Source organism: Typopeltis vanoorti, chromosome 1 (assembly GCF_054136105.1).
Source record: "Typopeltis vanoorti isolate ZY-2024b chromosome 1, IOZ_Tvanoo_1.0, whole genome shotgun sequence".
In the NCBI taxonomy this organism is placed as follows: domain Eukaryota; kingdom Metazoa; phylum Arthropoda; class Arachnida; order Uropygi; family Thelyphonidae; genus Typopeltis; species Typopeltis vanoorti.
Window position 1 is genome coordinate 8,773,563 of NC_143549.1, and position 12,492 is coordinate 8,786,054.

At 35.9% G+C, this 12,492-nt stretch overlaps 1 protein-coding gene across 3 annotated transcripts in view; it reads right to left on the reverse strand.

The window, feature by feature from the left end:
• LOC150109768 (integrin beta-PS-like) overlaps positions 1 to 12,492 on the reverse strand; it is a 392,096-nt gene that overhangs the window by 87,595 nt on the left and 292,009 nt on the right. For all 3 annotated transcript variants that reach the window (XM_090396604.1, XM_090396612.1, XM_090396593.1), the window contains one exon: positions 7,723 to 7,878. In XM_090396604.1, the coding sequence (XP_090252730.1) occupies positions 7,723 to 7,878 (156 nt within the window). The remainder of the gene's footprint in view (positions 1 to 7,722; positions 7,879 to 12,492) is intronic.

Sequence of the window (12,492 nt, forward strand, 5' to 3'; positions counted from 1 at the left end):
CAGGTTCTCCATTCACAACACAGTTGATATTTTCAATGATTCTGCCTATTTTCATTGTCTTTGTCTTTTTATTGCTGACCTTCGTACCATATCTATTGCAACAGCTATTCAATTTAGTCAGAGAATCTTGCAGACTTGTAGCGGATTTATTTAGAAGTATAACATCATCCGCATAAAGCAAAGAGCTGACATTAACATCTCCTATTTTGATATCATGTTTAATACCACTTTCCTTCATAATGTGATCCATATAGATAATGAATAACAGAGGGGATAATGTACATCCTTGTCTCACACCAGATTTAACATTAAACCATCTTCCTGTACTTCCTTCAATTCTGACAGTGCTGACTTACAACTCAAGTAAAGACTAAGTATTGCTTGATATAATGCCCCATTGACACCATATAACTGCAGCATATTAAATAGCTTCTCTCTTGGCACCTTGTCATATGCCTTTTCCAGATCGACAAAACTTAAATACAGATCTTTGTTATATTGTCATGCTTTCTTGACTATTTGTCGTAAAGTGAAGATCTGATCCTGACAGCCTCTATTTGGCCTGAATCCAGCTTGTTCTTCACCAAGCTTTTCTTCCACAATTCTTCTCAACCGTTTCTCAAGTACACTTGCATAGATCATGCCAGGAACACTCAGTAGGGAAATACCTCTGTAATTCTCACATGCAGTTTTATTTCCCTTTTTATATATGGGTACTATGAGAGCTCTACTCCAATCATCGGGAATTCGTCCCTCTGTCCAGGCTTTCTGAACTATGCAGTGCAGCCACTGTAAGACTCTTATACCACCATACTTCAGCATTTCTGGTCGAATATCATCTACTCCTGCTGCCTTTCTACATTTCAAGCCTTTGATGGCTTTTTCTACTTCAAGTATGGATATGTATTCCTGACTGCATGCCTGGTCAGTGTTTTTTACCACTGTGCTGTCATCACTGCTTGTTTCATTTAGCAGTTTTTCAAAGTAATTACTCCATACTTCAAGGATATCTTTTTCTCCCATTTTCATGTCACCTTTATCATCTCTAATTCCTTTTTACAGCACTCTTTCCTCCATTCTTAAGCTTCTTCAACAACCTCCAGAATATTTTGCCACCTTCTTGATATTTATTTTCTATATTCTTGCCATATCATCTACTCCTGCTGTTACTCCTGACCAATATCATGTACTCCTGTTGTGGAAAGGCAGCAGGAGTAGATGATATTCGACCAGAAATGCTGAAGTATGGTGGTATAAGAGTCTTACAGTGGCTGCACTGCATAGTGCAGAAAGCCTGGACAGAGGGACGAATTCCCGATGATTGGAGTAGAGCTCTCATAGTACCCATATATAAAAAGGGAAATAAAACTGCATGTGAGAATTACAGAGGTATTTCCCTACTGAGTGTTCCTGGCAAGATCTATGCAAGTATACTTGAGAAACGGTTGAGAAGAATTGTGGAAGAAAAGCTTGGTGAAGAACAAGCTGGATTCAGGCCAAATAGAGGCTGTCAGGATTAAATCTTCACTTTACGACAAATAGTCGAGAAAGCATGGGAATATAACAATGATCTGTATTTAAGTTTTGTCGATCTGGAAAAGGCATATGACAAGGTGCCAAGAGAGAAGCTATTCAATACGCTGCAGTTATATGGTGTCAATGGGGCATTATATCAAGCAATACTTAGTCTTTATTTGAGTTGTAAGTCAGCAGTTAGAATTGAAGGAAGTATAGGAAGATGGTTTAATGTTAAATCTGGTGTGAGACAAGGATGTACATTATCCCCTCTGTTATTCATTATCTATATGGATCACATTATGAAGGAAAGTGGTATTAAACATGATATCAAAATTGGAGATATTAATGTCAGCTCTTTGCTTTATGCGGATGATGTTATACTTCTAAATAAATCTGCTACAAGTCTGAAAGATTCTCTGACTAAATTGAATAGCTGTTGTAATAGATATGGTATGAAGGTCAGCAATAAAAAGACAAAGACAATGAAAATAGGCAGAATCATTGAAAATGTCAACTGTGTTGTGAATGGAGAACCTGTGGAACAAGTAAAACATTTCAGCTATTTTGGCACGATTTTTACTGAAGATGGTAAATTAAATATAGAAATAGACAACAGAATCAGCAAAGCTGATATGGTGGGAAGTCAATTGAATAAATTCATATGGAATAAGAGAGAAATTAGTCGGAACACTAAATTAGCTGTATACAAGACAGTGTTCAAACCAGTTTTAACTTATGGATCTGAGAGCTGGGTCAGAAGTAAAACACTTGACCAAAGACTAGAGACCACAGATATGAGAGTCCTGAGAAAGATTATAGGCGTGAACAGATGGCATCAATGGCAATATCATATTAAAAACGAGGATGTTAGGAAAATACTTGACATTGTCAGCATCCAGGAATGCGTTAGCAGAGCTAATCTCAGGTGGTATATGGTCACTTAAACAGAATGGGCGAAGAAAGATTAGCAAAACAAGTTTCTCTGCCAGGTTGGCAGCAAAAAACAGGTAAGGATTAGATATAAGGTCAGAAGCCTAGTTGGTCCTCTGCATTCCCTACAGTTTGTGCCTTGTCACTTCAGCAACCCCCATTCTTAGCATTCATGAATGCAAGAGCAAAGCTAATCTAAAGTGGTATCTGATGTGTGCATCAGCTGCTTGTCTTTTATATATATATAAATATATATCTCTCTTCTGTTGTATGCATAAGCTGTTCATCTTTTATATTATAGTTGAGCATACGCCGTATTCTCTCAATGTGACTGCTTGTAATGAGCACAACAGTAGGTATCACAACAACAAAGAGAAGATTTTTCAGCAACGGTGGACTGGATTTGTTTGCAGAAGGATGAAGTTTCTTTTCCACTTGGTGATTATTTCATTGCACTCAGTATAAAAACATCTACAGGTATTTAATTCCAACGACATAGAAAGGTATGTACATCTTGCCTATTCTTCATGCTGCTGAATGATATGCTGTTTTCACCAAAGGCATAGTTAGGCATAAGAACCATGAGGCATAGTTAGGCTTAAGAGCCTTGCTAGTCAACTACCAATAGCAAAACTGTAAGCACTGCTGCTCTATTCTTTCTTTTAAGCTTACACGGCGCTCAGCATCATGGTTAAGAATTTAGGGAAACAAAACATGGAAGACTTTGAGCAACAAGCTTTAAATTTGCCCAACCTAAAGCCCAAAGTCTGGCTCATATATGTCGATGATATTTTTTCCATTTGGCCCCATGGCCACAAAGCATTAAATACATTCCTTAGCCACCTGAACAAACAACATAAATGTATCCAATTCACCATTGAAATTGAAAACAACTCTCTTTCTTTTATAGACACACTCATCATACATCTTCCCTCAGGCTGTTTCTCCTTCAAGACCGCAAACCTACACACACAGGCCAGTACATACACAAAAATTCATACCACCACCTAATACAAAAACTAGGAGTCATAAGCACTCTCAAACACAGAGCACTAACTATTTGCTCGAATGAACAAGCTCTAAACCAAGAATTCGAAATCATTAACTATACATTTGCAAAAAAATGGCTATAATAAAAAAAAACAATTCATAAGATCCTCCAAAAAAATACCACTAAAAATAAAACAGATTATAAGAATAACATAGCCATACCATATGTTAGAGATATTTCATAAAACAGACAGAACAGTACATAAGTACAACATCAAGACTACCTTCAAACCCCCAACAAAATTAAGAAATTTACTCAGTTCTTCCAAAGATCCGCTTCCACACCTGGCACCCAGGAGTTTACAAAATCCAGTGTACATGTAACCTAACCTACATAGGGAAAACAGGACGCACTATCCCAATCAGAAAAGACGAACACAAATGACACATTAAATACCTCCAATATGGAAAAACAGGCCTATCAGACCATGCACCGCAAACATACCATAGAATTGACTGGAAAGGCACCAAGTCCCTACACTGAAACCTGGTTTCAAAGAAAATTTACAGAAGCCTGTGAAATGCTAAAACACAATCCAAACCTGAACAAAAATGATGGACTAATCATTCCAAGAATGTGGAGGATCCACTGTAATCCTTATAGCACTGGAACAAGTCCAAAAGGATATCTCAATATGAGAGGACTTTAGAAATGTTTAATGTAGTTCTGTTTTTAATTTATTTTTATATTTACTTTTTTTTAAACTTTATTTTATTGGATTCCATTTTCTGAAAGGATAATGCTGTTACAACTTAAGGGAAACCCCATTAACATAAATATCATCCAAGCTTATGCACCCACAGCTGACAAAAGTGAAGAAGATGTTGAAGAGTTTTATGAACACCTAAAAGAGATTAAAAACCTAACAAAGAAACATGATATAAACATAGTGATGGGTGACTTCAATGCAAAAGTGGGAAGAGGGGGTGATGGAGAAATTGTTGGCGAACATGGCTTAGGCACCAGAAACGACAGAGGAGATCGCCTAGTCCAGTTCTGTCAGGAAGAAGATCTAACAATAGCAAATACCTGGTTTAAACTTCCACCCAGAAGACTGTACACTTGGAAATCGCCTCAAGATAACCAACATAACATTGTCAGAAATCAAATTGATTATATACTGATAAATAAAAGATTCCACAGTAGTATAAAGAGTGCAAAGACTTATCCTGGAGCAGATATCTCATCAGACCACAATCCCATAGTTGCAGAAGTACGTCTTAGATTAAAATCAGCTAAAAAATCACAAAAGAAGAAAAAGAAAACTGATGTAAAAAAACTGAAAGACCCGAACATAAATAAAAGTGCCAAGACACAGCTTAACCTGCGATTACAACAGATTAACATAGAAGAAAATAAAAGTGTGGAATCTCTTTGGAATAGCTTAAAGAATGCCATCGTAACAACAAGTATTGAAGAAGTAGGTTATGTGAATAATATAAAACAACAGGAATGGATGACAGATGAGATTCTTTCTCTTACTGATACAAGAAGAATGTACAAAAACAAAGACCTTGCCAGGTATACAGAAACACATAACATCATCAAGAAAAAAATAAAAGAAGACAAGGAAAATTGGATGAAAAATTTATGTACTGAAATTGAACTGCTTCAGAAGAAACATGATAATTTCAATCTGTATAAGAAAATCAAAGAAATTTCTGGAAAACTGAGGAAAAAGCAAATAGTGTCTCTAAGAGACAAAAATGGAAAAATAGTTCTAGAAGAAGAGAATAAAGCACAGATTTGGATAAAATATGTAACAGAACTTTTCAATGATACTAGACAGAAGCCTATAAATATAAAAGATAACATTCAAGGACCAGCAATCATGAAATGCGAAAAAGAGAATGCTATACGAACAAGTAAAACAGGAAAAGCCAGTGGACCAGATGGTGTGCAAACAGAATTTTTAAAATTAATAGAACCAGATAACATCAAACTTCTTGAAAAACTATTTAATAAAATATATGAAAGTGATGAATTTCCATCAGATTGGCTCAAATCTACATTTATCACTGTCCCAAAGAAACCCAAAGCGAATTCCTGTGGTGATTTCCGACTTATTAGTCTAATGAGCCAAACATTAATAATATTTTTGAAAGTAATTCAGAATCGTATTTATAGAAAAAGTGAAAAAACTCTAAGTGAAACACAATTCGGCTTCCGGAATGGTTTTGGTACTAGAGAGGCCCTTTTCTGTATCCAAATATTGATACAAAAATGCATAGAAAAACAGAAATCTGTCTTTATGTGTTTCATAGATTTTGAAAAAGCATTCGACAAAGTCAGACACACTAACTTAATAGAAGTCCTTCAACAAATAAGGCTAGACGAACAAGACATAAAACTAATAACAAATCTGTATTGGAATCAGTCAGCTACCGTTCAATTAGACAACATTACCACCAGTGATATTAACATCAAAAGAGGAGTGAGACAAGGATGTGTGCTCTCACCACTCCTGTTCAACATATATGCAGAGGTAATCTTTAAAAAAGCATTGGAAGAATGTTCAGAGGGAATCACAATAAATGGAAAGATTGTTAACAACCTTCGATATGCAGATGACACCGTGCTAATTGCAGATAATATTATGGATCTCCAAAAACTCATTGACAGAGTATACATAGAAAGAATGGGAATAAATATAAACATCAACAAGACAAAATACATGATCATCAGCAAACATCCAGCCTCATCAATGAAACTGACACTCAATGGGAAAAATATTGATCAAGTGTCAAGATATAAATATCTTGGTTGCTGGCTTAATGAACGGTGGGATCCAGAAATAGATACAAAGACAAGGATTGAAGTCGCACGGCAGTCCTTCATGAAAATGAGAACACTATTCTGCAATAAAGACCTAAACATGGAAGTCAAATGCCAAATGCTGAAATGCTACGTGTAGTCTATTCTGCTCTATGGAGTGGAAACATGGACATTGAAGGCGACAACCATCAAGAAAATCGAAGCCTTTGAGATGTGGCTATACAGAAGAATGCTAAAGATATCATGGACAGAAAAAATTACCAATGAAGATGTCTTAAAATCCATTGGCAAAGCTAAACATCTTGTACAAATAATCAAGAAACGAAAAGCATCATATCTTGGCCACATCATGAGAAACAGCAAATACCAACTTCTACAAACTATTTTGATAGGAAGAATTGGTGGCAAAGGAACTAGAGGAAGAAAAAGAATATCATAGTTTGACAACATCAAGACGTGGACAGGAAAGAGCAGTGCACAACTGCTCAGATTAGCACAAGAGCGCAGTTTGTTTGCCAAGATGGTCGCTGACCTTCGATAGAAGATAGCACAATAATAATAAGATTTTATTATTTTTTTTTTATATTATTAACTTTTTTTTTCCCACTAGAGGTCAGGTTAGATAAAAGATTAATAAGCAGATTAGATTCATTTTACCTTTGCAAAGTGCAGTAGCATGTAGCTTGCTCCTTATACATATGTATGTTTCTGATGATGACCTCAATACAGAAGTCGAAATGTCAAATGTTACTTTACTAATATTAAATAATTATTTTAACATGTGTGTTTTGTTTGCCTAAATTCTTCATCATGACTGCTGCTATACACTTTTTAGACTAAAATATCATTTTAATATAATTGTATCAACATAATGATATTTTTATACATTTTTATTTCATTTTCAATTACCTAAACTAACAATAATAATGTATAATAATTTCACAACACCTCCAGGGAGTCCAAAGATTCATCGAGGGAGAGCATCTACTCTACAACTCTCAGTCTCCACCACTCACTCAATCAATCCACCAACTACAATGAACCACAACTACACCAACACCATCTACCACCCACCCACCACCAACACTTTCACAGACAATCACAAACATCCATGCCCACTGCGGGATTCCAACTCTCAGCCTTCAGGCTGGAGAGTGGATATGCTAACCACTTGGCCAACCAGGCCAGCGAAAAGGCTTAGTAAAAGTTCCTCTAGTCAACAACTACTAGACTTGAACTCTAAATCTATCTTTGAGTGGTTTAGCACTGAGGAGTGCACACACCACTTCCACTGAGCTACACGAGCTCACTTACATGAACTTTAGTCTTAATTAAGTCTCAAGCTGTCATTGAAAGCTAATGTACAATGTGTAAGGTGAAATAAGGGAGCATAATTATGCTTCCTCATTTCACAAATCATTGTCATAAATCTATATATATTTACTTACACGATTCTCAGGTTTCTCGCAGTCGCACTCACACATAAGATTAATCTGAAGTTCCACATATTCTTCTATTCCAATTGGAGAAATAAGGATAGTATGTTCCCATTGATTACGATCTTTTGGACAGGACAAGGCTTCAATCTCTACATTAAATTCTACCTGGAAAATGAAGTGTCTTTTACTTAATGAAGTTACTAGTATTAATTTCATTAACATTATATCATTTGAGTAATTTATTCCCTAAATTAAAGCATCATTGTTATATAAGTGAATCCCCCCCCCCGACACACACTCAATGAAAAGCTGTAAACTAGCTGTATGTTAACACAGTAGGCAGAGAACACCCATGCTATTAATGGGAACATGAAGCATGGTGGTGGTCTCATACCAGCAATAAAATACATTAACAATCTTAAAAGCAAATGTGTTCAAAGTCTTTTTTAGGTCTGTGAAGAGAACACCAGAACACCCAGAAAGAAATCAAATCTACTGCAGTCACAAACATCCATACTGATAATTCAAACCCACGACGATATTGGTTATGTGTTTGAATAACTTCTATAATTTAATGAAATGAAATTTTTCAATCATGACAAGTTTGAGACGATATCATGAAAGGTTCAGTTTGTTTATCACTCCTGTAAAACAAACCATTTATAGCTGTTTTATTTTATTTATTTCCTAGCAATATTCTTCTTAAATATCAGCTTCACACAGAGGTCCAAGACATATAACATAGCAGTGCCATCTATGTTCAAGTGATCAGAAGAAAAAAAGGAATTTGTTGATTGCAAATCACTGATGAAAATGGTATGGGGAAGACAATTCCAAAGAACAGACAAGTAGAAAATGAAGGCAAATGATGAGATGGTGGTTTGATGAGTTTGAGCTGATTTGCATATGGATGTTGACCAGCACCTGTTTGTGTACCAGTGAAGTGTAGCAAACAGTTCGGTGGAGCAGTACTCAAATAGAAGGAATATAATACAGCAACAGAGCATGTATGGGAGAGCAACTCTAAGGAATCATTGAGGGGGAAAGGTCATCAATTAAGTGAACTGCTCACTTCTGTAATACAATTAAGCATTATGAGGGAAGTCTTAGGTACACCACTAAATGTGGGAAGAGAAGCTAAAGTTTAGATTTGAACTTTTTTTTTTAAGGTGATAGGAGATGAACAGGAGATAAGAACTGTTTGGAATGAAAAAGAATATCAAGATTTATGAAGGCTGAAGAGTCTAGAGACCCAATGTGCTTGTGCCAGGATAGATTAAGTGTGAGAATTAACTTAAGAAGGCACTGGTTAAAGAAGACCTTGAAGCATGACTTACCTGAATACTACAAGGTTTTAAAAATGAAAAGAGGAGTGGAGAGTACTATAATCAGCAAACCTATTCATAGCTTTTCATTTTTATTTTGATGTCAGAGAGAGAGAAAAGGTTGCTGATGTAGAGGAGGAGTGTAGGTGACAGCACTGAGCCTTAGGATACACTGGCATTAACTAAAAAATCTGATGATGAAAGGAAACCATCTAATGTGATGCACAATGAACAACCATAGAGGAAGCAGACAATCCATCCACAAATGGAAGGTGGAATTCTAAAATGATAGCTCGGTAAGAAAGTCATGATGCAAGACTCCAGTGAATGCCACTTTTTCATGGCCTGCATCCAAAAGCAGGTGAGGTTGGTAAGAATATCTGCTGTTGAATGAGAATGGCAAAATCGATATTGGTGAGTCTCAACAGCTTCACTACTAAGCAGTTGGGCCATAGTTTGATTTGATATATCTCTCTTCATTGCAAACAGGTTGGATAAAGAGCACTTTTAGCACCATTGGAGGAATACAATCAGGGTCAAGAGACTTATTGGCATCAAGGCTACTGAGTATTTTTCTGTTGTCCTTCTGATGAAATTTTAGAAGATGCATACTATGGATGGATAATTTGTGGAATGCTGGGAGGAGATCTGCCTTTTGTTATCTATAGGAGAGCTGGAGGAAAAAGTAATGTTTTAAAGTATATTACATTACTACTATTTTTACAGCTATTTTTGCTTGTTTTTGTTTAGGAGTGTTCCTCTTTTTTAAATGCATTGGCTCCTTACTCAGGAATTCAAAGGGTATTATAAGTGTATTTTAAGGGTAAATATATGCAGACTAGTAGAGGAAGAAATTTTGCACATACTTTGTTTGAATGTTAGGATGTCTTCGTTCTCCATACTTCTGCTGTTAGGCTGTTGAAGTGGAGGGAAGGAAACGTGGGAGGGTTGAGGCAAGGTGGGAAGATTAATTAGAAAACCCAGGTTTTTTAAATGATATATATATATATATATAAACTTCAAAAAGAAATCAACTATCTCAAAACTACTTTCCATACTTAATGGATATTCTGAAAGAATTATTGAAATTTTCCTTCTTAATCCTCCTAGTCATCACATAGAATAAATAAATACATTTAAAGGCAATATATCTATTCCTTACATAAGTTCAGTTTCACAAAAATTAGCCAAGTTTCTAACAAAACACAATATCAGACCTTTGTTCACTCCACTTCCAAAAATCCACTCCTCAATAAGCCACCCAAAACCTTGTCATCATCATCTTAAATATCCTGGTGTGTACAAAATATGGTGTGATTGTGATATTCCTTATTTTGGCCAGATGGACAAATCTATTGAATTACATATGGAGGAACACATGAGGGGCACCTCTTACAAGAGACAGCGAGTCAGTGCCTTATCAGGCCACATCCTTTTCTCGGCTGATCCTAATGATGAAAACCCAAGTCATACATCCGCTGGGACAGATCTACTAACATCTTTCGTTGGCATGACGAATTGGAGAGAAAAATCATAGAATCTAGGGAAATCATCCTCAACCCTGAACATCTAAATAATAACTTGAGCTACAACCTCCCAGATTCAGTGGCAAGCCTTGAAGAAAACATTGACAGGCATGTGGTGAGGTTGCCTGCGAGGATAGAAAAATCAGAACTCCATGGTGAACACTGGAAGTTAGAGAGGGAGTGAAGGAAAAGAAGAAAGCCTATCAAAAGTTCTTGGCAAATAAGTCAGCTTGAGCTCTTAGAATACAGAGACAAATGTAAGAAGGCTGAACACTGTGTAAAACTATCTAAACAGAAGTCATGGGAAGACTTTGGTAAGAACATAGAAAATAGCAGTTGCTAAAGAAGCTAAGAAATGGAGGAACGAGTGCTGTAAAAGGAATCAGAGATGAAAAGGTGACATGAAAAATGGAGAAAAAGATATCCTTGAAGTGTGGGATAATTACTTTGAAAAACTGCTAAACGAAACAATTAGTGAGAGCACAGTGGTAAAAAACACTGACTAAGCATGGAACAGGAATACATATCCATACTTGAAGTAGAACAAGCCATCAAAATCCTGAAATGTGGAAAGGCAGCTGGAGTAGATGATATTTGACCAGAAATGGTCAAGTATGGAGGTATAAAAGACTTACAGTGGCTGCACTATACAGTTTAGAAGGCATCGACAGAGGGACGAATTCCAAATGATTGGAGTAGAGCTCTCATAGTACCCATATACAAAAAAGGGAGATAAAACTGAATGTGAGAATTTTAGAGGTATTTCTCAACTGAGTGTTCCTGGTAAGATATATGCAAGTATTCTTAAGAAACGGTTGAGAAGGATTGTGGAAGGGAAGCTTGGTGAAGAACAAGCTGGATTCAGGCCATATAGAGGCTGTTAGGATCAAATTTTCACTTTACAACAAATAGTTGAAAAATCATGGAAAAATAATAAAAATCTGTAATTAAGTATTGTAGATCTGGAAAAGGTATATGGCAAGGTGCTAAGAGAAAAGCTATTCAAAACACTACAGTTGTAAGGCGTCAATAAGACATCATATTAAGCAATACCTAGTCTTTATAAGTCAGTAGTAATCTTCAGTTGTAAGTCAATAGTTAGAATTGAAGTAAAAGGAGATGGTTTAATGTTAAACCTGATGTCAGACAAGGATGTACATTATCCCCAATGTTATCCATTATCTATATGGATCACATTATGAGGGAAAGTGGTATTAAACATGATATCAAAATTGGAGATCTTAATGTAAGCTTTTTTGCTTTATGAGGATGATGTTATACTTCTAAATAAATCCGCTACAAGTCTGCACAATTCCCTGACTAAATTGAATAACTTTTACATTTTCTATAGGTTCTCCATTCACAATGCAGTTGTGAATGGAGAACCTATAGAAAATGTAAAACATTTCAGTTACTTGGGATTTTTAGTGAAGATGGTAAATTAAATATGGAAATAGACAACATAATCCACAAAGCTGGTACAGTAAAGTCAACTGAATAAATTTATATGGAATAAGAAAGAAATTAGTCGAAACATTAAATTAGCTGTATACAAGACAGTGTTCAAACCAATTTTAACTTATGGATCTGATAGCTGCATTAGAAGTAAAACACTTGACCAAAGACTAGAGACCGCAGATATGAGTCCTGAGAAAGATTAGTGGCGTAAACAGATGGCATCAATGGCAATAAATTAAAATTGAGGATATTAGGAAAGAACCTGTTAACATTGTTAGCATCCTGGTATGTGTTAGCAGAGATAATCTCAGGTATTATGGTCACTTAAACAGAATGGGAGAGGAAAGATTAGCAAAACAAGTGTTCTCTGCCAGGTTGGTAGGAAAAAGACCAAGATATAGGTAGATTGATACTGTAAAAAGTGCCTTAGAAGATAGAAATATAAGATCTGATAATGTTGGAGTCTTAAT